General features: G+C 57.3%; 1 protein-coding gene across 8 annotated transcripts in view; it reads left to right on the plus strand.

The window, feature by feature from the left end:
* Positions 1 to 24,835, plus strand: part of MYH10 (myosin heavy chain 10) — a 120,640-nt gene that overhangs the window by 63,585 nt on the left and 32,220 nt on the right. For 5 of the 8 annotated variants that reach the window (XM_045984913.1, XM_045984916.1, XM_045984912.1 and 2 more), the window contains 10 exons: positions 65 to 183; positions 755 to 907; positions 3,712 to 3,885; positions 6,651 to 6,824; positions 7,068 to 7,182; positions 11,165 to 11,227; positions 20,056 to 20,249; positions 20,345 to 20,466; positions 21,992 to 22,061; positions 22,146 to 22,306. In XM_045984913.1, coding sequence (XP_045840869.1) covers positions 65 to 183; positions 755 to 907; positions 3,712 to 3,885; positions 6,651 to 6,824; positions 7,068 to 7,182; positions 11,165 to 11,227; positions 20,056 to 20,249; positions 20,345 to 20,466; positions 21,992 to 22,061; positions 22,146 to 22,306 — 1,345 coding nt within the window. The remainder of the gene's footprint in view (positions 1 to 64; positions 184 to 754; positions 908 to 3,711; positions 3,886 to 6,650; positions 6,825 to 7,067; positions 7,183 to 11,164; positions 11,228 to 20,055; positions 20,250 to 20,344; positions 20,467 to 21,991; positions 22,062 to 22,145; positions 22,307 to 24,835) is intronic. The other 3 variants (XM_045984918.1, XM_045984919.1, XM_045984920.1) reach the window with 1 other exon arrangement.

Raw genomic sequence — 24,835 nt, forward strand, 5'->3', positions numbered from 1 at the left:
CTGAGCAGGTCGCGAACTAGGCCCAGGTGAAGGTTTCATACTGAGGAGACTTGTCGCGCCCTAGTTGCACAGAAGCTTTGCCATCTGCTTGGGATGAACGTGATGGAGTTTACCCGGGCCATCCTCACGCCCCGGATCAAGGTCGGCCGAGACTACGTGCAGAAAGCCCAGACCAAGGAGCAGGTGAGCCCCCGCTGTGGGCACGCGTCTGCCTGAATGACGCACCGTTGCCTGGAGACCTTCCCGATCACGGGTGTTCCTTGGTGCCGTGTATCTCCTGCTCTCGTACCCTTTCCTCTTTTTCAGAAACATTTTTAAGGGACTGTTTAAAAGCAAATGTGAAATGTCACCTTTGGGTTCCCCCGGGGAAACAGGTCATCCACCTTGGGGTCCCGGCTGCAGTGGGGGCGCGCGGCTCCCCGGTCCCCAGGCGGGTGGCCCAGTGCCAAGATTTTGGGAGTCGGATGCACCCGTTTCGTGGCCGGGTCCTTTCAGACGGGGGCCGATACGCTGCGCAGACCCCCGTAGGCCTCGTGAGGGCTTTCTTTATTCCTGGGCACCTTCACCCATCCGTTCCCAAAACCGGTTATCGCCAGTTTAACTGTACCGAAACCCCCAGTGCTACGGGAAAGTGAGACGGGATTCGGTAGCAAAATGCTCTTGGGTTTGGGGAGCCCGTGAAACTCCAGGTGACCCTAGTACTGCGTTGTTGAGATTGCTACCAGAATTAAAGGTCGGCGTCGTCTAATCACAGGCGGATTTTGCGGTAGAGGCCTTGGCAAAAGCAACGTACGAGCGGCTCTTCCGCTGGCTCGTTCACCGGATCAACAAAGCTCTGGATAGGACCAAGCGTCAGGGCGCGTCCTTCATCGGAATCCTGGATATCGCTGGATTCGAGATATTTGAGGTATGTCGGCCTGTCTCTCCGTCTCTCTGTCTCTCTCGCTCTTTGCTCCCCTCTCCCTGCTGTCCAATCTGTTCCTCTTTGCGTCTGTGTTCATGCCGGCCCCTGTGACCCTGGTGCAGTCCCCGCCTTTCTAGCCGAGTCCAGCAGGGGTGCTGTGAGGAAGAACTGGGGGGCGGAGGGAGGGGGGCGCCACTTGAGAAGCGGAGTCCCGGGAGGGGTCTCGGCAGTTAACAGGGGAGGACCCTTGGAGGAGGAGAAGCCCCCAGTATGATGAAAGCGAGCCCAGTGGTCTTGTAGAGGAGAGAATCGCCAAGTGTTAGAAACTGCTAGAAAGCCAGCGTGGCGTAGACCACAGATGCCGGGAGGGACGAGGAGGAGCAGACACGGACGAGGAACCACGGGAGATCGTGCTCTGTGTCCCAGAGATCCGGCCGCAGCGTCTGGCGGTGCTGTCTGTCTGTCTCACTGTCGCTCTGACTGGGTTCGTCCACACACTCAGCATCCGTCCCTCCCGGGTGTGGAGACCCACATCCGTGATAGTTTTGCAAGAAGGACGGTAGTTTTGATCTCCTAAAAACGTGTCTCTTGGATGCTCAGGTACAAATACTAAATCGCACACTTTGGAGATCAGTGTTGCCCCTTGGCCGCGACTGGGGTGGTGAGCCATCTTGCTTGAAAAGGAACTTTAAAATGCTCAGCCTCTCCCGATGAGATCTGAATGTTAGCTGTCCAAGCAGTCTTACCCGCTGAGCTGCCACCAGGAGAGACTGCGCTAATAGGGACTGATCTGTAAAAAAAAAAAAAACTTAAGAAATCGTGGACGGTGGCCCGCTATGTGTCACGTTAAAAAAAAAAATCTGTCGCTTTCCCCTATAAACAATCGGGAGATATAATGAAAGAAGATTCCCAGTGCCAACTGCAACAAAAACATGAGATTCTGAAAAATCCATTTAAGAAGAGATAGACACAGTTCAGCGGAAGGCGCCCTCCCAATGCTCCCGTGAGAAACAGAAGAACAAACGGGAAAACACTCCTTGTTCTCGGATGGGAAAAGCCCGCACCATAAAGGTGTGAATTTCCGTCACTTTATCTCTCAATATGTGTTCAAAACTCATGGATGGGCATTTTTGACAAGTGAATTAATGAAAAATAATGGTAAAATTCTGGAAAATGAAAAGGACATTAAAAAGATAGGAAACATGGTAAAACTGCAGGACTTGAAGAAGGGCAGTTTTGACCTATGAGTAGACACAGTAGAAAAAGATAAAAAAGCTAGAAAGGCGGGATTGTTTAGCAAGCATTCTTTGTCCTGGGGAGAGAACGGAAGAGGCCTCAATGTCCACTGTTAGGAAACTGAGTCACTGAATCCCAGCATCTCCATACAGCAAAGTGCCGATCTGTGGAAAGACGTCAAGACACAGTGACAAGTTTAAAGTCAAGGTGACGCGCACACATCGGGGTGCACAGACCTCTCTGGAAGGATCTGGAGAAGCAGGCGACGTGAGGCCTCAGCACAGCTCTTCGTCCATCCTTCTGTGCCGTGCGTTACTACTGTGGGACTGGATGATAGAAAAATGCCGTTGGCGGCTCCATGGGAAAGAAGTAGAAACGTCCTTTTTGACGAAGTGCCGTGCCACAGAACTGCCCAGGCCAAACCGGGCAGTCAGATTTCTCATCCTCAATGCACGCGCCTCCGTGTGAGTCGGCTCCAGCGAGCCGGCCTCTGTCCACAGACGCCGCTGCCGTTTGCAGGCCGTCCGCCCTCCGAGCACGACCTCGTTGGGAAACAGGAGAGCACCCCGAGGGGGGAGGGTTGGAACAGCTTTCGCAGACTCTAAATCCGTTCCTCGGAGATGGATTACACGTTCCCTAATGGAAGATCCCTTTTTCTAACGAAAGACGTTATTCATGGGCACCTGCTACGCGGAGACCGCGTGGAGGAGGGAACGAAGGTTGAAAACTTCTAATACGTAAGGTGATCGCTTGTGAAAGTTAGACTCCTCCAACCCTCCACCCTTCTGCCTCTCCACCCCTCTACCCCTGCACCCCTCCTCCCTGCACCCCTACAGCCCTCCACCCTCCACCCTTCCCCATTCCAGCCCTCCACCCCACAGCAGCCCAGTAGAGAAGTGGGCAGGGTTGACAGGAGGAAACAGCAGTGTCTGTCGCACGGGGAAGCTGCTCGGGCTGAGGGCAGCAACCTAGCATCGTTTCTGCGGACGTACAGTGAACACAGCAAGCTGAACCGGGATGGCGACGTGTGTATACGTCTCCGGGCTCACTGCCATGAGTGTGGTCATCCTCTGTCACCACCCAGCAGGGACACTGCTAAGGGAAGGGAACGCGCGGAGAGGCGGCCTGGAGCCTCCCACGTGCGGAGGGCTCGTGGGGGCCTGAGCGGGATCTCAGCAGCCACCTGAGGCCAAAGGACTTTCCTACAGCTGCCGCGGAGCCTGCGGCTGAGGAGAAAGGGGACAGGAAGCGCACCACCGTCTCCCTGCTCCCTGCCAAGGGCTGCACGCCCCATGTGGTCTCTTGCTTTTCCTTCCTTTTCCCTCTTCTTTCCTTGCTTCTTCCTCTGTTTCTGTCCCGAGCCATTCAGCAGCAGGCGCGGGGCTGTCGTACGCGTAGGTCACGCGCATCGCACACCAAGCTCAGGGCCTTCAGTTTCCCTCCTTGGCGCGCGTCGCCGGGACTGCCAATCGCGCGGGGTGGGTGGCGTGGCCGAGCGCGTGGCGGGCGTCGTGTGGGTCCCCCGGAGGCTGACGGGTCCTGTTCTCGCCCTGCCCGGGGGCCGCCCACAGCTGAACTCGTTCGAGCAGCTGTGCATCAACTACACCAACGAGAAGCTGCAGCAGCTCTTCAACCACACCATGTTCGTGCTGGAGCAGGAGGAGTACCAGCGCGAGGGCATCGAGTGGAGCTTCATCGACTTCGGCCTCGACCTGCAGCCCTGCATCGACCTCATCGAGAGACCTGTAAGACCGCGGCCCCGCGCGGGGCTTCTGGGTGCTGCCGCCGCTCGTCCCCCAAGTGGTTTTTTTCCTTGTCTTAAGTAGCCTCCACGCCCAGGGTGGGGCTCGAACCCACAACCCCGAGATTAAGAGTCACTTCCTCCACCGACACAGCCGGCCCCCAGCCCCCGCCCCAGCCAAATCCATCTTAAGACAGTTTTTTAACGTAAATGATGTAGGAAGGGGATACTTTGATGAAAAGAACTATTTAAAAAGCAAGCATGCAGCCAGGCCGGCCCTCCCTCAGCCCTTGTGCGTGGGAGCCTGCTGCTGGCAGACCTCCGGCGAGGCGCCCTCCCCGACCCCTCCCTGCTCAGCCCCCCTAGCCCCACTACATGCACCTGTCAGGGCTACACAGGCCAACGCCCTCGGCCAGGAGCAGGACATGGCAGCCAGACTCATTTTTCACATCACCAAAGCTTATCCTTGGGAGCATAAAGCTGTTCTTATTTAGGCAGCATTTTGGGGTTTTTTCTCTCTCTTTTTTTTTTTTTTCTAATTTGAAGTTTCAGGGGTTTTTTGGGCGCATGTTTTTTGGTTTTGGTTTTTTTTGTTTTGTTTTTTGTTTTTGTTTTTTTTTTTTTTTAGTTTATTTGAGAGAGAGAGCAGGGGGCAACACAAGGGGAGGGAGAAGCAGACTCCCCACTGAGCAGAGAGCCCGACTCAGGACTCAATCCCGGGACCCTGAGGTATGACCTGAGCCAAATGCAGGCGCTTCACTGAGCAGGTGTACTTTTTTTTTTTAAGATTTTATTTATTCATTTGACAGACAGAGATCACAAGTAGGCAGAGAGGCAAGCAGAGAGAGAGGAGGAAGCAGGCTCCCCGCGGAGCAGAGAGCCCGATGTGGGGCTCGATCCCAGGACCCTGGGATCATGACCTGAGTCGAAGGCAGAGGCTTTAACCCACTGAGCCACCCAGACGCCCCAGCAGGTGTACTTTTTACAGCACTCTTAGCAAGCATCAGACGTTCCTTCCCCTTTGGTTGAGTGTTAACACAAAAATACACCGGACTGAGGTGCCTGGGGGACTCAGTCACTAAGCATCTGCCTTCAGCTTCAGGTCATGATCCCAGGATTCTGGGATCGAGTCCTGAATCAGGTTCCCTGCTCAGCAGGGAGCCTGCTTCTCCCTCTCCCTCTGTTTCTCTCTCTCAAATAAAACCTTTAAAAAAAAAAAAAAAAGAAAGAAAGAAAAACATCGGACCACGTAGAACTTATTCACTTACGATCCCAAGCAAATATCAATGATTGGCTCTTTTCCCTGGCAGTCAGGAAGGGAAGCTCAGTGAGGCACTTACAGACCCCCCCCCCCCCCATAGAGCCTGTGGCCTCAGATAGACATCTTGTCCCAGACTTCAGCTCTGTAGAAATCCCCAGCGAAAGGAGACACAGTAACAGCTTGACATTGAAGGATGAAGTAGCAAAAATACAAAGACCCAACTGGGGACATTCATAATGACGCTGTCACCAAGCCGTTTAGAAAAGGTTAAATTACACTCGGGATCCTATTACAGAACTTAGGAATATTTTCATTGGAAGGTATTAAAATGTAAGAATCGTGCTAGAAAGACGGATGAGCCCTCATTAGTGTGAGTATGGATCTTCAGAGTCTGGTGAGCGGGGCCCGGTGAGTGACCTACCTCTCTAACCTCGGCGGCTTGGCGGGCACCTGGTCCTGCCCACCTCTGATCATCGCTCTTTGAGCTGCTCTAAGCCCGTGGGTTCTTGTCGGTGGAGGAGCCCTAGAGCAGTTGGCTGCCGGGGGCTCATTGCAGGGATCCCCCCCACCCCCCACAGCTTCTGCCTGCTGGCGTGCAGTGCACCATGGCCTTCTGGCTGATGGTCACACTGACTCCTGGGTGCGTTAAGCAATGTCTGTATACAGCTGGCCTTTCCCTAGTAGATGCCAAGGCCACGTGAGCTCAAGACGACGGCCGTTTTCATAGGTGCACCCGGAGGCTTGTCCCACTGACTGGCCGTACTTGTGGGGTGACCGTGAGGGCTGACCCAGATGCAGTGACCTAGTCCTTGACAACTTAACTGTTTGTATCGCTGTCCCCCATGTGTCCCCCACTTGCCTCCGAAGAGAAGTCCCTGCGCGGGCTCTGTGCTCTTTTTCTGTATCGAGCCATAACTCGCGGGTCCTGCGGTCCAGTGGCCTGGGCCTGGTTCACTGGTGTCCGCCTACTCTCAAGTCTGCCGCCTGCTCACACGTCCTGGTCCTCCGGGGCAGGGATGTTGGACCCTCCCCCCCTCGGCACGGGTCCACTTTCTCCCGTGCTTTCTGGTCCTTTCTGCAGGGACCCAGCCCCACAAAACTAAACAGTCTGGCTTGCAAGTGTCGGCCGGGATAAACCCAAATGCTTAGCTGATGGATCCTCACCTCAACTTTCATATTCTCTCCTGGCTTCTGGTTCCACTGTTGGCCAAGTGTGAGGGGACGCGTCTTATTTCATGGTCCCTTAAACAGGAACTGCAGTCACTTAGGGTATAAGGTGTTGGAAGTGTTCCACCCAGTGGAGGGGTGCTTTTATTCTGGTTTTCTTTCATTTTTTAAAAAGTTCCCCTTTCTCATGCGTCCCCGCCCCCCAGCAACCACACTTTGTTCTGGTGGAGGTTTTAGGGTCCTGTCCCCGGCCAGCCCCTGAATGCAGTCAGCGTCCCACTCTGTGGCCCCAGCTCCCGGCTCCTCGCTGGGGTCCCTCAGTGGCTGCCTCTTGTCACCAGGCGAACCCCCCCGGCGTGCTGGCCCTTCTGGATGAAGAGTGCTGGTTCCCGAAGGCCACGGACAAAACCTTCGTGGAGAAGCTGGTTCAGGAACAAGGCTCCCACTCCAAGTTCCAGAAGCCGCGACAGCTGAAGGACAAAGCGGACTTCTGCATCATACACTACGCGGGCAAGGTACGGGCCGCGCGGCAGATCCTGCCGTGTCCCTGACGCCGGGGATGGCCGTGCGGAGACGCGCGCGTGCACGATCCCACCGTGCCGTGGGCGTGCCGTGGGCGCGCGCACCCTGCGTGTCGTGCGCATGCCCAGCGCATGGCCCCCGTGTCGCCCGGCCGGCGGGCCCGCCAGCGTTCTGGCGGAAGGCTGAAAGTGTCCCCTGTGTTTGTGTGTGCTCCCGCGTGGCCCGCCGCCCGCCAGGTGGACTACAAGGCGGACGAGTGGCTGATGAAGAACATGGACCCGCTGAACGACAACGTGGCCACCCTCCTGCACCAGTCGTCGGACAGATTCGTGGCGGAGCTGTGGAAGGACGGTAAGGACGCCCCCCCCCCCCCCACGTCTGCAGTGACACCTGCCCCGGAGGTTTGCCGGTTACGGCTTCTAGGTGGTTCATACACGTGGATCTGTGTCCGCAGATTTTACTGGAAAACTCGCTCTCCCTAGAGCAGGGCTGCCGCTAGACCCAGTCCCCCACCTGGTACCCCGCCTGGGTCCCCCGACCCTGCCTTCTCGGTCAGACGCTGCAGGAGATGGGGACCGTTCTCCCGCCGGCTGGGCTGCGCTTCTGGGCCGCGGACACGGGGCCAGAGAAGCTTCTCCACGGCTTGCTGCGTGGCTCAGCTGAGCCGCGTCTGCCCCCCGGCGGGCCCTCTGCTCACACACAGAGCGGCCGTGGAATAAATTGGAGAACTCCGCGCAGAGATGAGTTTTTCTTTCCGCCAGCCCCGGTAGTGGTTTTCTTTACACGAGCCTCAGCTGCAGGGTCTGGCCGTTTGGTCACAGACTGGAAGGTTGTGCTAGAACCAGAAGAATGACAGCCCGGACTCCGCACGCAGCGGGAGGCCGTGCCTCCTGGGGTTTGTGCTCGCTGGTGGAGGGCCACCGGGGCTCTCAGCCCTGGATCCGCCCCTGCCGCCACCCCGGGCCAGGCCTCTTTGGGAGCCTGGCTGGCTTTTGCTTTTCCTGTAGCATCTGCGGATCTTGCGACCTAGTCATCTCCTCAGAGGTAGAAAGAAGCCCAGGAAGCGGAAGGAGAAGGGGTGAGGGCTGTGGAGGCAGGAGGACAGAGCAGAGGGGGTGCTGAGAACGTGAGGAGGGCAAAGGGCTGCCCAAGTCAAGAGTGGTCGTGCGCACCTGCTGGGTCTGCAGGGGCGGGCGGCACGGCGCACGGGGGTCCTAGGAGGGATGGTCCGCCTGAGACCCTAGAAGGAGGGACTCAGGGGAAGGCTAGGTAACCTTTGTGCTTTTGGACAAGAGTCTCCAACCAGATGCCACATGTCCCCTGTCTGCACAATGAGCGGGGCAGTCGAGGGGACTGCCTGAGCTCCAGGCACAGCAGCTGGCGGCAGCTGGATACAGGAGGGCCTCCGAGCCCGTCGCTAGGAAGCGGTGGCATGGGGACGTGAGACGTGGAACCAGAGTGGACAAGACCACTCAGAGCACCGGTTGGCACAGGGCCCACGGTGCCAGACAGTGTGAGGGGGGAGCATGCGAGGGACAGGTCCCCTTCGCCACAACCCTGCCAGGTGCCGTGCCACTCGCGGAGCCCTGGGCCCTCCCTTCCACCTGGTGCTTCGGTCAGACGTCCGAGCACAGGAAAGAGAAAATGTACACGAGCTGTTGAGTCCCGCAGCGGCTGGGACAGGTGCCCAGGGTGGGGCGGAATGAGCCTTCAGAGACGTGCGTTAGAAGAAGGGTGGCCCTCTGGCCCGGCGAGCTGAGGCAGTTGGTCGTGGACACGGAGTTAGCTGTCCAGTCCTTGAAGGATGATGGTTTGTTGAGTTGTGAAGGCTGGCGTTGACCGAGCACGTCCCAGGTGCCAGGCAGGGTCCCGGGGTGGACTTGGGAATGCACGTGGCCAAGGGGGAGCAGGCGTCCATGAAAGAGCTGCTGCAAAGCGGGGAGCCTTTTCCGAAGTGAGGATGGCTTGGAAGGAAGGGCCGAGCTGCAGGATGAGTGAGCGCAGGTTGGCGGCGGGGAGCCCAGCGCGGGTTGGGAGCAAGGGGGTCCGGCCAGGCTGGAGAAGCCCGCCTGCTGGTCACACTGCCACAGGTGTGCGAGCCATGCCGGTGCCCCGGGCGGCGCGGAAGGTGGACAGGCAGCGGTCAGTGGGCTGGGTCGGGGCGAAGGGCCTAGAAGTGGGGGGCTGAGTGCGAGGTGGCCGAGGGAGAGGCCGCGGGTGTGGAAGAAATGCCCATGGAGCAGGGGACAGAGGAAGCCTGAAAAACGGATTCTCTCTTTGTTGTGAGTGAGAGCAGAAGCAGGTACTGGAGAAAAAAAGGGCCATTATTACCAAAGGGATGAGATCCTGGACTAACATGCTGGTTCTGATGTGGTTGAACCACTTTTGACTGCTTTAATTCTTAACCAAAAACGATGCTGTGGGAAAGCCCTGACCCATTGGCATGAGGCCGTCTGGCCACCGTCTCACCATGGTTGTGACATGTATGGTCCACTGGGGGGGGCGATACGGGACATGCCTCTGGTCCCCCCAGAGCTGGCCACCCAGGGGGAGACTTAGGACACCGCGGTAGGACAGGCAAGCCTCTGTCTCGGCCCCTGCTTCCTTCCCGGGCTTCCTCCTTCCATCCCTCTCCGTTGTCGCCATGCCTCGCCAGAGGAGCCCGCGGCCGCAGGGGGCTGGCAGCCTTTGGAGGGTGAGATGGGGTGGGCATGGGCCGCAGGGGTCCATGCCCACCGTGTAGCCCAGGTGAGCTGTCTGACAGGTGGGACCACATCAGGAGCATCCCTGAGCTGCCTTCCCGTGCTTTCCGTGTCCGCGGAGACGCTGCGTTACTGACTCACTTACAGAAAGGCTGCCTACCTCACAGGCTCCCCCTGTGCTGGCCCTAGCCCTGTGTGTCCGAACTTAGCCCGCGGCTCGGACCCCCGCACAGTAGTGTTTGCATGGTAGGACTTGCTACAGGGAGCTGCTGGGGGCCGGTGTGGCCCCTTTTGTCCGTACCTGCCCCCAGCGTGACTGGGCCATGCTGGCCTCTGCTCTGGAAAAATCCCACGGGCTTGCTACCACGGGCAGAAGTCCCGTCGGCTTAGATGGTCAGTTCCCTTGTCGAGTGACAGGATCGCGGAGAAGGGGGCCCAGGGCAGTCTGTCCGGTTTGCGGGACCGCGTGTTGCGTTTGGAGAGTCAGCAGCAGGCACAGAGTGTGGCCGGGGGTCTAGGGAAGGTTCACCACGGCTCAGTCTTGGGGTAAGGCCAGACCTTTTCTGTAGGAAAAGACAATAGCCCGGGAAGAACACCTCCTTGTTTTTCTCTCTTTGTAGCCACATCAGTGCAGAAGCAGGAAATGACAGGGTGACCAGGAGAGTAGGCTGCGTGGATATAACTTGCCTGTGAAGGCACAGTCCCCAGGGTATAAAACATTTTGTGTTAAAACAGACTCTGAGGGATTTGACGGAGTTCTCTCAAGACCCAGCCAGGAGCGTTAAGATTTTTGGTGGCAGCCCTGCCCTAGAGATTCATAGTGTCCTACTTTTTGCTAAAAGATGTGCTGGGATTTCTCTACCAGCTGCACAGACTCCTTGACACGCCCCGGGGCTTACCTGGGGGAGGGAAGCTAACAATGCATTTTCGTGTAAAGTGCCTCCTCGGGTACATTCATGGGTCACCTGATGGTTTACAGTTGTTTTAACATTTTGCTGCAACAGGATTTGAATTTTATTTTCCTTAAAAGTAGTTACCTGTTGCTAATTTCTTTTTTGCCTTTTTTTTTTTAAATTAACATATAATGTATTATTTGTTTCATGGTTTTGGGTTTTTTTTTTTTCAATTAACATATAATGTATTTCTGTTCTCAATTTCTACTTGAAGTAAATTCCATTGCCACAATTTGTATCGGACGCCCGAGTGGACGGCAGTGTGAATTTGGACAGTGAAAGCCACTAACGCGCGCACTAGAGTGCCCTAGCTGCTCGGTCTCGTCCCGATGTGCTAATTGCAAGATAATTTTACAAAGGACAACGCCAGTACCTGAGCACCCTTACATGTCCTCCTGGGTTTTCGGGGGGCGGGTGATCACGGAGCGTGGATTCGAACCCAGGCTCACGCGTGCCGTGGGGAGGGCTGCTCTGAGTCCGCGTAAGTTGACTCAGTGAGGACCTGTGTCCAAGTATGCGCAGTCCTCTGCGCGGTCATGGCCCACGGGCTCTGCCCCCCGACTCGCGAGGGTCGCAGCCCGCCTGCAGAGCTGACTTGTGATGTCCAATGTCTCTCACACTAACCGACGTGTTTGTGTATCTGCCCTTCTGTCCTGTTCTGCTGTGTCTCTGCTGTAGAGATTCAGAATATTCAGAGAGCTTCTTTCTATGACAGTGTTTCTGGTCTTCATGAGCCACCAGGTGAATGTACAAAGCCTGTAGGTCTTCCAAGCACATAAGCCCCCAGGAGGAGCTCGCGGGGAGGGGGGCGGGGGGGCTGCAGGGTGGCCGGGAGGGGCCCGGGGTCGGCTGGGGGGAGGCGGGGGGGCTGGCTCCTGGGTTCCTGTTTTTGTTTCGCTCATGGACCTGCATGAACCTCTCATTTCATGCTCACTCCCCTTGTCCTCCGAGGCAGCTGTTTGAGCGCATCCACAGTCGAATCGCTACCGCCTACACATCGCTTCTTCTCTTCCGCACTCACAGCACCGCTTACTGAAAGGCAACGTCGCTACCTTTGCCAGTGGTGCCGTTTTGATACACGGGCCTCGAAGGGAATGCTGGGAACGGATGTGCGAAGGAAGGTCTCCCGTGTCTCTGGGTCTCCTTTACGTTTTCAAGGCCAAGGAGTTCCAGGGAGGGGTGGTTTCTTGCTTTAAGTCCTGCACGCTGGGAGAGCAGATAATTCCGCCTTTCTCTCCCCCGCGTTGGTCTCCTCGTTCTACCTTTGGTTTGGAACGTGGGTGGGTATCGAGTCACGTGGCTTTTTGTTTGGAGCTTGAGATCGTGAGTCGATCCGCGAGGCTCAGTGGTGCAGGTGTGGGTCGAATTTGGACCCTGAACCCGAAATTGAGCCCCGCACGATGGAGCCTTGGGGTCTGAGGCCCTAGCCCCGTTGTTAAATACGGCCTACACATGGCTAGAGGCCCCCTGAAAGCCCGACCTGAGAAAGAATGTATCAGCCAGTTTGATGATCGTGTAGTGAAATTGTCACGGTGTGAAGTTCAGAGACAAAGATTCATCAGACAAAATTTCCTTTCTGACTTCTGGAACCTAGTAATGCTGAGACCTCAGTCCATCCCAAGACTTCCTTAGGAATCAGAGGAGCATCCCGATCTCCACCTGAGTACCCCCGCCTCGGTTCTAGGCCTCATCCTGGGGAGGAAGCGCGTTGGGAGCGCTGGGGGCCCGGATGCGGGTAGGATGACGCCAGGGTGGGTCCCATGAGCTGGAGCGCACCCGCACAGAAGGCCAAGGAAGAACTCGTGACTCACGCCCCTGTGGCCCTCGGGAGTCCAGCCCGGGTCGAGGATATGGGGACAGGGACAGACAAGTAGGTGGGAGTTTTCAGCCAAGGGGCTGCTGGAGACGTGTGCTTTGTTCAGAGTCAGCGCTGGCTCTGTTCGACTTTCTCCTAAAATAGAGTGCCCTCTTCAGACTAATCGCTGGGACTCTTGGATGTCTGACCTCTTAAGAGCGCTCCAGATAGAGCTATGGGAGAGCAGGGATGGGCAGTGTGGGCTCGCCGTCAGTTCCCCGGCACTGGCACGAAATCGGTGCCCCAGAAGGAAGCAGTTGAGTGAGGGACCCAGAGAGTGGGCGTCCCACAGCCAGTTCTCAGACACGGCGGCTCCGTCCAGCGCCCCCACGGTGACCCTCGCTTCTCCCACGGCGCAGGCGCAGGGGCTCTCTCCCCACTACGTGTGGAGCAGTGTTTCTGCGCCTGCAGCACGGTCGAGCCCCTCCTGGATGACGTCATTTGGGCAGGCGGCCAGCTCCTTGACCTCCGTGACCTCACCTCGCCAGAGGTGTCCTCTGTTGAGTGACTTGGCTGGATAAGCATCCAGGCTCTGTCTCTCTTTCTTAGAAGTTCTTCCACCCACCATGGCTCCGTCTGGTCTCCAGCGAACGGGCTTCCTCCCCAGTGCGTGCTTAGGGAGTCCAGCCCCGGAGAGGCGTAGCCAGCGTTAAACGAAGACATGGGGCATTAGTATGTGCACTGAATTCTCCGAAGGCGGCGGAGGAAGGGGTTTCTAGGTGTCCAGATTGTGAACCTGTTGTCTTCAGTGCAGCAATAACTCAGTGCGTGTCCCTCGAACGTGAGGGCGCGGAGCTCGTGTGACCCTATGCTTCCGAGCTCCCGCGGAGTGTTAGGGACTGAGCAGGGAGACCGTGCAGGCTCTGAGGACAAGGGTGAGAGGCGGGAGGAAAGACGGGCTTCCAGAAGCGTCAGAGGACAAGTGTGCGAGAGGAAGGAGTCCCCAGAGAGGGAATAGGGAGTTGTTCACATTTCCGCTGTAAGCCAGAGGTCTGTTTTCTTCTGCTTTGAAAAGATCTGCTTTGAAAGCCCAGACTTTCTGAACTAAACCAGCAATGAGTCGGTGAGGAGGGATCGTAACCTCAAAATTGTAGGCCGTGTGTTTGGGCTACCAGGGCTTGGGACAACAGGCGCGGTGTCTGCACCAGAGGGCGGCTGCGTGTCCTTGGCTGTGACCCAGCCCTGCACCTGCCATGTCCTTCTGAACCACCACAAGTGTGAGGTGGCCCCTGACAGCTCTGGAACGCTGGGCTCCACCAGAGAAAGCACGAGAAGTCCTGGAGCTGGTCCCAGCAGTTGCTGGAGGACGCCCCTCCCACCAGCCCCGCTCCTTTGCAGTCTGCCGCGGAAGCGCCCTTGAACGCGGGAGCCCAGTTCACTTGGATGGACGCAGCCAGGAGGGGCTGGCCAGCGTGCAGGAAGGCTTCGTGTCTGTCACGGGCTCCCGGGGGGGGGTCTCCCTTCATCTCTGATATCCATTGAGCTCTTCCTTCCTCCTTGTCACAATTCAGGGGGAACCTTCCCCCTTAGCCATGCTTCCGACCGAGAGGACAATGTTCTGGTTTCAAAAACGCTGAACTGGTCCTTTTCGGGTCCAGGAAGTCACGAAAGAAGGTTCCACGTAGAACCGGGCAGCAGGACTGATAAGATGGCAGTCTTTAATCTTGTAAGTCCCGTTGGTCATGATCTCTGCTGGTTTAGAACCTGGGGGGGGGGGGGCGGCTCGGACGCAGTCTGTGTGCGGAACTAAACGGCATGGAGGTTTCGCAGCGGATGGAGGGTTTTGTTGTGCGAAAAATTCTTGTCCTGGTTTGTTTTTGTTTTTAATCTTGAGTCTTAGTGAGAGCTGGGAGCGCCGGGAGAAGCAGCCTCCGGGTTTTGCTGCGTGAGTCCCTGGGGTCACGTGGGGACAGTGACACTTGCTGCCAGGTTGTGAGCGCCAGACCTCCCAGTGTGAGTGTGAGCCTGCTTCTGGCTGCAGCTGTGTGGCTGCTGCCCTAATAACGAAAAACAGAAAATCAGCAACCGTGTCCTTGGCGGTGAGTTGGTGCGAGTCTCCTAGGTTCCCTGAGCGCCAGGACCAAGCTGAGGGGCAGGTGTGCTGAGCTGCCCGGCGTCCTCGGGAAGTAAGGAGAAGAGTTCCAGAGCCGGAGGAGGACGCTTAGAATCACATGCTCCCTGTCGACCTGTGGACTTGCTCGAATTTTTCTAAGAATTTCCAGACATTCCAGAACAACGAGCAGGTTGGTCTCCCTGCCCAGGAGTGGGACCCGCGCCCTCGTGTTATCACCACGCGACGGGGATATATGGAATCCGTAGTGCTTCCGTATTTCCAAACCTGTGCTTACCTGGTGGCGACATTTCTGTACGCCAGAGTAGAACTGTCGACTTGTTTACGTGAGTCCTGAACACGTGCTGCATGTCTGGCCCAGTGCCAGATCCTAGAGGCCTTTCTAGGAATATTCGATGCAGTGCTCATTCGTCATCTGGCTGTTAAAATGAACATCGAGATAAATCTCTCCCCTTTTTTTGGTTCCTACCAAAAAGTGTCCGAAGAAGCAGCTTAAATACGGTGGTGCGGTGCGGTAGCGCTATGGTTTTGGCCCATGCAGACGAGAGGAACGTGAAAAATCTCGTAGAGCGCTTGCAACCCGAGCCTGGCCCCCCTAGACGAGGGCGGCCAAGCGTTCTGGCAATAAACAGTAGCGTTCCTTGGTGAAAAACAAGCACCGTCCGTAGCCGTTTTATGAGACCAGTGATTACAAATTGCATTTTTCTTCTGAATCTAACTGTGCCCTTACGGGTGTTAGGTCTGCGGGGCTCATCTGATTGGTGACTGTCCGCTTAAGTTTTCTTAGACGAATGACTTGTCGGCGTAAGATACTCAAGTTCTCTCTGGCTCGTGGGCAACCAGACAACATGTCCCGCCCACCAGCAACGCTCACCGGGCTTCCCTGACACGGCAGATGGGGGAGTCGGTTACCCCGAGCCACGGGCTCTGCAGCACTGGGAGGCGGAAGTAGCCGGAGCAGGTCTCGTTTCGAGGAGCTGCTAGAATCTCACCTTCACATCTTCTGCCTTTCTCTGTACCTGCTTTTGCCACTTTCGAGACGAAACTGCTCATTTTCTTTCTTTTTTTTTTTGCTTAAGTTTTATTTATTTGAGTAATCTCTACCCCCCAGTGTGGGGCTCGAACTGATGGACAGTCGCATGCTCCACCGACTGAGCTGCCCGGGCGCCCCCAACAAGAAAATACTCTTTTTATTTATTTATTTGAGAGAGAGTATGTGTGAGCATGGGGGGAGGGGCAGAGGGCGAGGGGAAAGCAGGCTCCCCGCTGAGCAGAGAGCCCAGTGTGGGGCTCGATCCTAGGACCCTGAGATCATGACCTGAGCTGAAGGCAGAGGCTTCACTGGCTGAGCTACCCAGGTGCCCCAAGAAAATACTCTTCTTAAATAGAGGTTTTTCTGGGCCTTGGAGTGAAATCCTATATTACTAGTGTGGCCTCAATCATTTAATGACGTTCTCAAAGTGTCTTTTACCCACGACGTAATCTTGCTCATTGTTAGAACTGAACCCTTGTTTAGATTTTTATTTATTTATTTATTTTAATTAGAGATTTTATTTATTTGATAGATCACAAGTAGGCAGAGAGGCAGGCAGAGAGAGAGGAAAGGAAGCAGGCTCCCTGCTGAGCAGAGAGCCCGATGCGGGGCTCGATCCCAGAATCCTGGGATCATGACCCGAGCTGAAGGCAGAGGCTTTAACCCACTGAGCCACCCAGACCCCCCTCGTCTAGATTTTTAAACAAAAAGGCTGAAAGTCCAAAGCGTTGATGTTTTCAAAATCCAAAAACCTCGTTTTGGGTTCCCTTATTTTGAGGATCAGGTTCCTTGTGATGGGATTTCCATCTTTGGTGTAAAAACAGCAGCCCAGGCTCGGGGCTGCGGGCTGAATCACCGGCCGACAGCGTGGGGAAGGACCGCCCTCACATGGCACCCCTCCTCCTTGGCCTTGGGGGTGACTTGTTCTCGTGGGTGACCTCAGCGAGGGGAGGTTATCACGTGGCTCCTGCATGCCAGGCACCACGTGGAGGCCAAGGTCGGAAAGCAGAGGACATGGTCTGAGCTGGTGGTCGGAGGGGTCCAGAGACCCCAGGCCGCGGCTCTTAGGGGCCTGTGTACGCATGCCCGGTGCCGGAGAGCTGTCCCCAGGGGAGCCCCGGGCTCTGGGAACCCACACAGTACAGGGGGCATCGTCCCAGGATCTGGCCTCGGTGATCTGAAGCCCAGAGGAGGGAGGGGTCCACCGAGTCTGGACGCCGCGTGGACACGGGGACCTCAAAAGAGGTCGCTGGGTCACGGAGTAGGGATTTAAAAGCCAAGAGGTGTTTGCCAGGATGGCTGGAAAGAGGAGCGGGTGTTCAGGGCAGGGAGAAAAGGACGAGACCTGAGGGTCTGGTGTCTGAGAAAATGCACCCAGTTTGTAGATGGAGCTGCCGGGGAGGGCAGAGTGGCCGGCGGGGGGGGGGTCCCTTCATGGAGTTCTAGAATGTTCTCCAGGCTCCTCACATCTGTCTGAGCTCAGTCATGGTGGCTCCGTTTACCCAGGAAGCGACTGAGACTTGGAGCAGCCGATCACACAGCTCGTGAGGGCAGGGGTCCCTGGCTCAGGACCGAGCTCCGTATCGCCAGCTGCGCTCCTGGACCAGGGGGATGCGGACCATGCCCTACAAGCTGCAGAACATGTGGAAGGGTCTGGAGTATGGGAATAAAGAACATGTTCAGTTGGGCCTTCCAGAAAGACCTGTTACTCACGACCCTGGGACCAGAGGTGTACTTGGAAGGAAGAGCGTGGTGGCTTGGGGAGAGGAGGAAGGAGCAGGTTGGGTGGCACCGCAGGGGAGGAACCCGGGGCAGGGCTGAGAGCCCGCACAAGGGCCGTGGAACCGAGGGATGGATGGGAGACATTTGGGGGCTTGGCTTGCCCGGTTTTGGTGAGTGGCTGGTGTAGGGCAGTCGAGGCACTCTTCCTGGTCTGTGGCCTCCATACCCCTTCCAGGGAGGCACAGGAGACGGCCCCGGGTGGACGGTGAGGCAGAGAACAGGCTCTCCACTGTACGACTTTGACCTCCTGCCCTTCCTGCTTCCAGCTCCTTCTCCCCCCTCCTCCCGTCTGGCTCTTCCTCTGTCCCCAGCTTGGTCCCAGGCCCCTGTCCCTTGCCACTAACCCTGAGCTGGCCCAGCTGGTGCAGTGACTGCTCTCCGAGTTGGCAGCTCCCACATCCGCCTTCTGGTGCGGTCCTTTCTTCTTAGCAACAGGCTGGAACGTTCTGGTGTGTTACGTGCTCCAAACCTAGAGGATTTCGAGCCTGTCTTCCTGCTCATAAAAATCACTTCTGCCCCATCTGGCAGCGGAACCCCCAGCCACTCTGCTGCTCAAGCCAGCACCCTGGGACTTACCTTGACGCGTCTGTCGTATTTCCACGTCAGCTTAATCATCAGAGCGAGTCAGTCCTCCCACGGAAAGATGTCTCGCGTCTCCTCTCTCCCTCTCTGCGATCACTGCTTCCGCCCCCCTCATCTCGCTCGGAGCCTGGACCGGCACAGCCGTCCCATCTCCACTGACCCCTCCCCAGCCGGTCCTGAGCACCACAGCTGGCACGGGCGCCCCACGCCTCCCTGAGTGTCGTGCGTCCTTGGCACGGGCTGCTGTCACTCCTGCCCTTGCTCTTTCCATGCTGTTTCCGCCGCCTGGAACGATCTTCTCTCCACGGGCTCATTCTTCCCCGTTGGGCAGTAAATAGAGCTTCTCCGGAGAGATCTCCGACCCCGTCTCTTTCACAGCATCTTTTCTCTCCGCGCTGTTCTCTCTGTCGGTAATTGTCACCGTGTTCAGCGTTTGCTGTGTTGATTCACCAGCACGTGCGATAGGCCTGATGCAGACGTCACGCTGGGCACTTAGGAATCTGCGAAGGCAGAGGCGCTCTGGGGACTGGTACTGGGTCGTCAGGTAAATCTGGTTCAAGTCGCAAAGGAGAGGCCCCCGGACGAGAAATTGCCTTGAGAAAAGCAGGGCAAGTAGCGTGCACCGGTCCTCGCGGCTGCCTTACCGCAGAAGGGTTTCAAGCCCGGCAGAGTTCAGAGCCCCAGCAAGTGCCGCGGTGCTCAGGGAGACCGGAGTAGCTGCAGAGGGCGGTGGGGTCTAGAGGCGAAGTCAGGGGTGGAGAGAGACTGGCCCCGCAAGCAGACGCACCCAGGTCGGGCTGGCACGAGGCGGTGTCTGCTGCTAGCCACGGACCTGTCCTTGCCTGAGTGGCATCAGGCAGGGGGAGGAGGGCGGACTGGAAGCCAGCCAGGTGCCCAGGGAGCGGGAACTCGTGGAAGCCACAAGGAGTACCAAGTGTGTGAACTTTTCTGGAAGGGAGCTTGGCGCGGAGGAGACCGAGAAGGGGTCAGACCCAAGGTCAGGGGATGTTCGCGGTCTGGTGGCGCGTGCAGGGGTGGGGCCGGGCGGTCTTCTGCTGGAACAAGTGAGGAGCGACAGTTTAGACTCACAGGAAGGAATGGCAAGTGGCAGGCTCTGAAGTGACGGTGGCCTGCCTTGGGGGCACAGGCGGGAGTAGCCTTGACCGCCCCCCCCAAGTCCAGTGGCTCTGCTTCGCCAGCATTGTAGGACAGTGTGTGCGCGTGGGGCTGGAGGCGAGGCGCATCGTGTCCCTGGCTTGCATTGAAGGCCTGCCCCGTGGGCTCAGGGACCTCCCTCCGGGGTCGGGGTGTCCTGTTCCCTGAGAGCCTTGCTGGGAGCAGAGACGCGAGCAAGGTCTTGCTCACAGAGTTCTTCCCCAGGGCCGGATCCCCCCCTGCTGCCTGTCTGGGGGACAAACCGCACGCACAGAAGTGGCTGTTAGGACTGGCCGGGCATCAACGGGGAGCAGTCAGCGGATACTTGCGTACTATTCCTGTCCTTCACGGCTGTTTTAAGCGAGGACACATTCCGCACGCAACGCCCCACGAGGCGGCTGTGCGCGTGGTCCCGCTCGGAAGGGTCAGAGCTGCTTGGGTCCCAGGCTGTGTCCATACTGCCCCTGGAGCGAGGCGTCCTGAATGGTTTCGCCATCGCGGGGAGCTCGTCCGCAGCAAGCATCCCTCCCGCCTGGAGGACGGAGCTGGCACGCTCCCGTCCCTCCTCCAGGCTTTCCAGCCTTTGTTCCTAAAGCCTGAGTGACCGGAACGAAAGTCTGGTGATGGAGGAGAGAGGACCCTGGTCCCTCCCCCCGGCCCCCATCCCCCACAGGAGCCTGTTCCTTAAGGGGCTCTGCTTGGTGCAGGCGCGTGTGTCCGCAGGCAGCTTCCAACTCTGAGACCTGTCCCCACGTCCCTTTGTGTATCAATCATGCTGCTGGCGACCCCGCCTTTCCCGTGTGCTGGTACGCGACACAGGCAGGCCGTTCCCAGAGCCCGTGCGTCCCCGAGCACAGCGCAGCGGGAGGCCTCTGCTGGCTGGCGGTTTGGAGCACTCGGTATCCTGCCATGGGGGCGTGTGGCTGTGGGTCCCGTGGCTTGTGCGGTGTCTTTGCTGACTGCCTCACCTCCCTACGGCCCGTCCTCTCATCCGCCCCACAAAGCTTGTGCTGCCGCACTATCGCTGTGTCTCCGTCCCCGCCGGAGAGTCCCGGGGACCTTACTTCCCGTCCCTTTCTTATTCCCCCCAGTGGACCGCATCGTGGGTCTGGACCAGGTGACGGGCATGACGGAGACGGCCTTCGGCTCTGCCTACAAAACCAAGAAGGGCATGTTCCGGACCGTCGGGCAGCTGTACAAGGAGTCTCTCGCCAAGCTGATGGCGACGCTGCGGAACACGAACCCCAACTTCGTGCGCTGCATCATCCCGAATCACGAGAAGCGGGTGCGTATCCCACCGGGCGCCTGCGGCTCTTTCCGGCTGACCCGGGTCGGGCCACGGCGACTCAGGGGTCCGACTGTCGTTTGCTTGGTTGTCAGGCTGGAAAACTGGACCCGCACCTGGTGCTGGACCAGCTTCGCTGCAACGGGGTCCTGGAGGGGATCCGGATCTGCCGCCAGGGCTTCCCCAACCGGATCGTCTTCCAGGAGTTCCGGCAGAGGTACCGCCCACTTTGCCCTTGTTCCCCGGGGGTTTTCAGAGCTGCTCCTGATACCTCGGAACAGGGAGCTGATGGGGAAGACAATTTCCTCGCTTCCTGGATAGTTTCGGTTGCCTTTTCGCATAGGAAAGGGATGATGACGATTATCATCGTTGTCACTATTACCGTGTCGGTGGCCAAGACAGTCAAGCGCAGTCTTTGTACGGAGGCCGCGGAGGGTGCGTGGCAGCGGAGCTCCCGGCGGCGGGAGCTGGACCTCCGAGCCGGCCACGCGCCCCGTCCCACTGGGGATCCACACGCGATTATTTTCTACTCGATTTTTAAAAATAGGAGCAATGTGTGTGTTCCTTTAGAAAGATTTAAAAACTCAGGTCAGAAGTCAATAAAAGTCATTCAGGAGTGACTTTGAAGACATTTGGGGATGTAGGTGTGTTCGTGTGCAGACGTGTATGTATGTTTTCCACCATTGTGTGCCCACATGGACACTGACCGTCCTTTTACTAACGGGTGGGGAGGGAATCAGATAGATTAGAAAAGGGTGAAGGGTAAAAAACAGAAGATCAATAAAAGTGGTTGCAATAAAAATGAATGAAAACAGGAGAAATTGATTTTTTATACGTATTGTGTAATTTATGTATCCTTGGGTATTTGGGCCATTTGCTTTTATCCATTTTTCCTCTGAAAATCAGATTTTCAATTCTGACGGCGTTGGCCGTTCCATCTTAGAAACAAGTCCGCAGGTCACGTAAAGGTGCTTTCTGCCACCGTTCCAGATGGAACCCTGCTGAGAAACGATTCCCGTCTTTAGGGGTTCCGGGAGGCCTTAACCATGGCCCCACCGTCTAATAAACGGTAGAATTTCACTTTGTGTTGATAGGAGAGAAAGCACTTTAACTGGCATCCAGAATACAAAGCCGAGTGATACAGCCAGGACTCATGCCTTAAACCCTGTTTTGTTTTGTTTTGTTTTTTTTGCTAAAATGTGGTTTTCTTGCGGTACAACCTAGCTGAGTGCCCAGATCTTACATGTACGCCCCAGCGGGCACACGCACGCGCGGACCAGTGCTGCGCTGAACGTCCCCCTGCTTCCTCCTGCTGTTGGAAGTGCAGGCCTCCGGGCGTTACTCTGTTCCATAGTAAACACCCACACACCACACAGGGGGCCACGTTCTCCTTGGGTTTCAAAAGGCCTGTGAACCTCTGGGGGGAAACGAAAAGCAAGATTTTTTCAAACACCATATGCCCTGACTCTGCCACACCTTCTGGAAGCCAGTGTTTGTCCTTGAGGTCGAGGCACAGGGGAGCCACCAGGACACCAGTTTGCCTCTTGTTGTAAGAAAGAAAAGCCAGACCTGCAGAAAGTCTCAGGTCATCACCCCGTCCTCTTGGATCAGGCACCCGCTGTCCTGACTCTCACGCTACATGATGACTGATCCCATCCTCGCCTCTTAGGCCGAACTCACGGTTAGTAGGGAGACGTTCCCACAGGTTCTTACAGGAGACTTTTGGGCTGGTTTTCTTACAGGTACGAGATCCTCACTCCGAATGCGATCCCTAAGGGTTTCATGGACGGCAAACAGGCGTGTGAGCGGATGGTAAGCTTTCCGGGGCCTCTCTGCTCTGCGACCGCCGACAGTCTGTCCCGTGGCCGGGAGTAAACAGGCTCTTTCTCTTTCCAGATCCGAGCTTTAGAACTGGACCCAAACTTGTACAGAATCGGACAGAGCAAGATATTTTTCAGAGCTGGCGTTTTGGCCCACTTGGAGGAAGAAAGGGACCTGAAAATTACCGACATCATTATCTTCTTCCAGGCCGTCTGCCGCGGCTACCTGGCCAGGAAGTAAGTGGGATCACGAACAAGATGCTCATCGAGCACGTGCTCCTGCCGAGCGCTGTGGGACACGAGGTCCCCGTCCCATGGGAATCGTGTCCTCGCGGCACAGGCGTCCAGGTATGTGCCTGGGTGTCCCACCAGAGGACACGTTGCCCTGAGGAAAGAAACAAGGGGCCAAGGCAGAAGATCAGGGCTCAGGTGTTCGCTTCAGCGTGGGTTCTTGGCGAAGGCTGCTCTGAGGCCGTGAGACCCACAGGACGCAAAGGTGCTGGCCCTGGGACAGGGGTAGGGGGCAGAGCAGCCTTCCAGTGAGGGGAACACGGCGCAGTCTGGAACGTGTCGCCATCCCGTGAGCAGGTGCTGGAGCCCCGCGGGGCAGGAGTGTGAGGAGCATGGTGGGGTAAGCCGGGATTTCTGGGTCACCCGGCTGGCAGAACGGACTAGAATGGGGCCAGAGAGGCATCGGGCGGGCCGCGTGGGCAGCTCTGGGATGACGCCGGGAAGATGGCCCTCCCTGGCCCGAGGAAGGTGATGGAGACCAAGAGTGGTTGCCGGACTCGAGATCTGATCAGAAGGGCCTAGGCCTGGTCATGGGCTTTTCCTCACCTCCTCCCACAGGGGGCCGGGGCTGGGGAAGGAGGTATGGTCTGCTCTCCGGGGCCCTGTGGCCGGCGGCATCTGCCCTACGAAGTGGACGCGGGATTGTGAGTCTGTGCCCACGCATAACGGGATCCCAGCTAAGGGAGGCACGGAAACTCCAAGAAGAATATGACGTCTTCGGTGATTCCGCCAGGACACGGTGGGCAAGGAGGAGCAAAAGGCTTGGTGACAGCGTGGTAACTTGTCAGCAGAGCCACGGCCCACGGCCGCCTGCGGGGACGGGAGGGGGCACAGCCGGCTGCCTCCAGGTAACGCTTGGACCGCGACCAGAAACACGGAACTGTCCGAAGCGCGGGGAATGAACTCCATACGTGGTGAAAGCGTGTGCGGCCTTTTCACTGAAATCTAAGCCCTGTGAGATTCACGTCAAGATCGGCAATCGGAACCAGAGATCTCATCTCAAGGACTCAGAACAGGCACGCCTGTGTGACCGCTGCGGGAGGGGCGGCTCGGTGCCTGCAGCCCGTCAGTCCCGCGGAGCGTGTGCTGGGCTGGACTTCGGGTTCAGGTCTGGCAGGGAATGAAGGCATCTCCTCAGAAGAGCCAGTGGAGAGCGGGGAGCCCACAGCGTCGTGCTGGCAGTAGGCAGACAAGCACGTGCCCAGGAGTCCGTGAACTTGACATTGAGACGTGGGGGAGCCACCAGGAGACGCAGGAAGAGACAAGTGGCTTTAGACACTCGAGCTTCAGACGCAATTCACTGAACGCCCCTGTGAACAGAGGGGGGCAGCAGCCTTTGCCTGGCCAACGTCCGGTTTCGGGTGAGGGTTGCAGGGAAGGAAATCCAGCTGCCTTGTTCGGACGAGCAACTGATATGTTCTTGGCCTGTTCTGACCGTTTCCTCCCAGAGAGGCACGGAGGCCACTGGGCCGCGGTTGTCAGCAAGGAGGAGGCTGACGGCGTTCTCAGAGAACTGGAAGGCAGAAGCTATTCTGTAGTCTCAAAAAACATACTTTGAAACTATTGTTCTTGTAGCAGAAACTACTGTGATTCAGGCTCGCCCAAACTTGCCCTGCTGGTGGGCTCCCGTGAGAAGGACGAAGGCCGTGTAGGGAGCCGAGCCCCGGGCTGGATGACATTCTGACCAGCAAGTCGGCGACATGGAAGTTCTGGGACTCCTGTGAGGACATGGGACCCTCGAGCAGCAGAAGGGTGAAAAGTCGCCGTTTGTGCCCTAGAAGATGTTCCGAAGATGTCCTCTGTGACCGCAGTGTATACAGGTCGTTGCCCTGACGGGGACGATTGTAAACGATTCTTACCATCTTCTCCGTTTCCACCAAGCGCTTCTCTTCCCGGGAGAACCCTGTCACCAGTCTTGCGAAGAGTTACAGGAAGGTCGTGAGAGGAACCGTCACAGGCCTAGAGGGTGTTCGTTCCTTGCCAGCAGCCATAGTCTGAGGGGCCCTGAGTACGTCACTCGCAGGCTTGGAGGCTGAGACCACAGAGCTCCTGGGTCGTGCTCGCTGCGACGGAGGGTAAAGGAGGCCGCAGGTCACCCCAGTGCCCTGAAACCCAGGGGATCCGAATGTTTTAAGTAGCAAGTGGTCCCACAGGGGCAAACCAGACCTGGCTGAGGGGACAGCTTGAGTCCACAGGCCCGCCAGCGGTGTCGGGAGCCCAGGTTCCGGAGGTGGTGGGACGGAGCCAGACTGCCAGGCAGGGAGTGAGGGGCAGGACTGGGGAGCCTGTGTCCCCTGGAAGTGCCATCGTGTGTGGACAAACTAGTGTCTTACTAGGAGGAGGGGCAGCCCAGTGAACTTGGCTGGGCCCTTGGGGATTGCTTTGGTGAGGAGGGGGTGGGGCTTCAGAAACGGAGCTCTGTTCCCCAAGGCCCGTGAGAAATTGAAAATGCTGGAATCCGGACTTTTCAACAAG

The sequence above is a fragment of the Meles meles genome, chromosome 18, assembly GCF_922984935.1.
Source record: "Meles meles chromosome 18, mMelMel3.1 paternal haplotype, whole genome shotgun sequence".
Lineage (NCBI taxonomy): Eukaryota > Metazoa > Chordata > Mammalia > Carnivora > Mustelidae > Meles > Meles meles.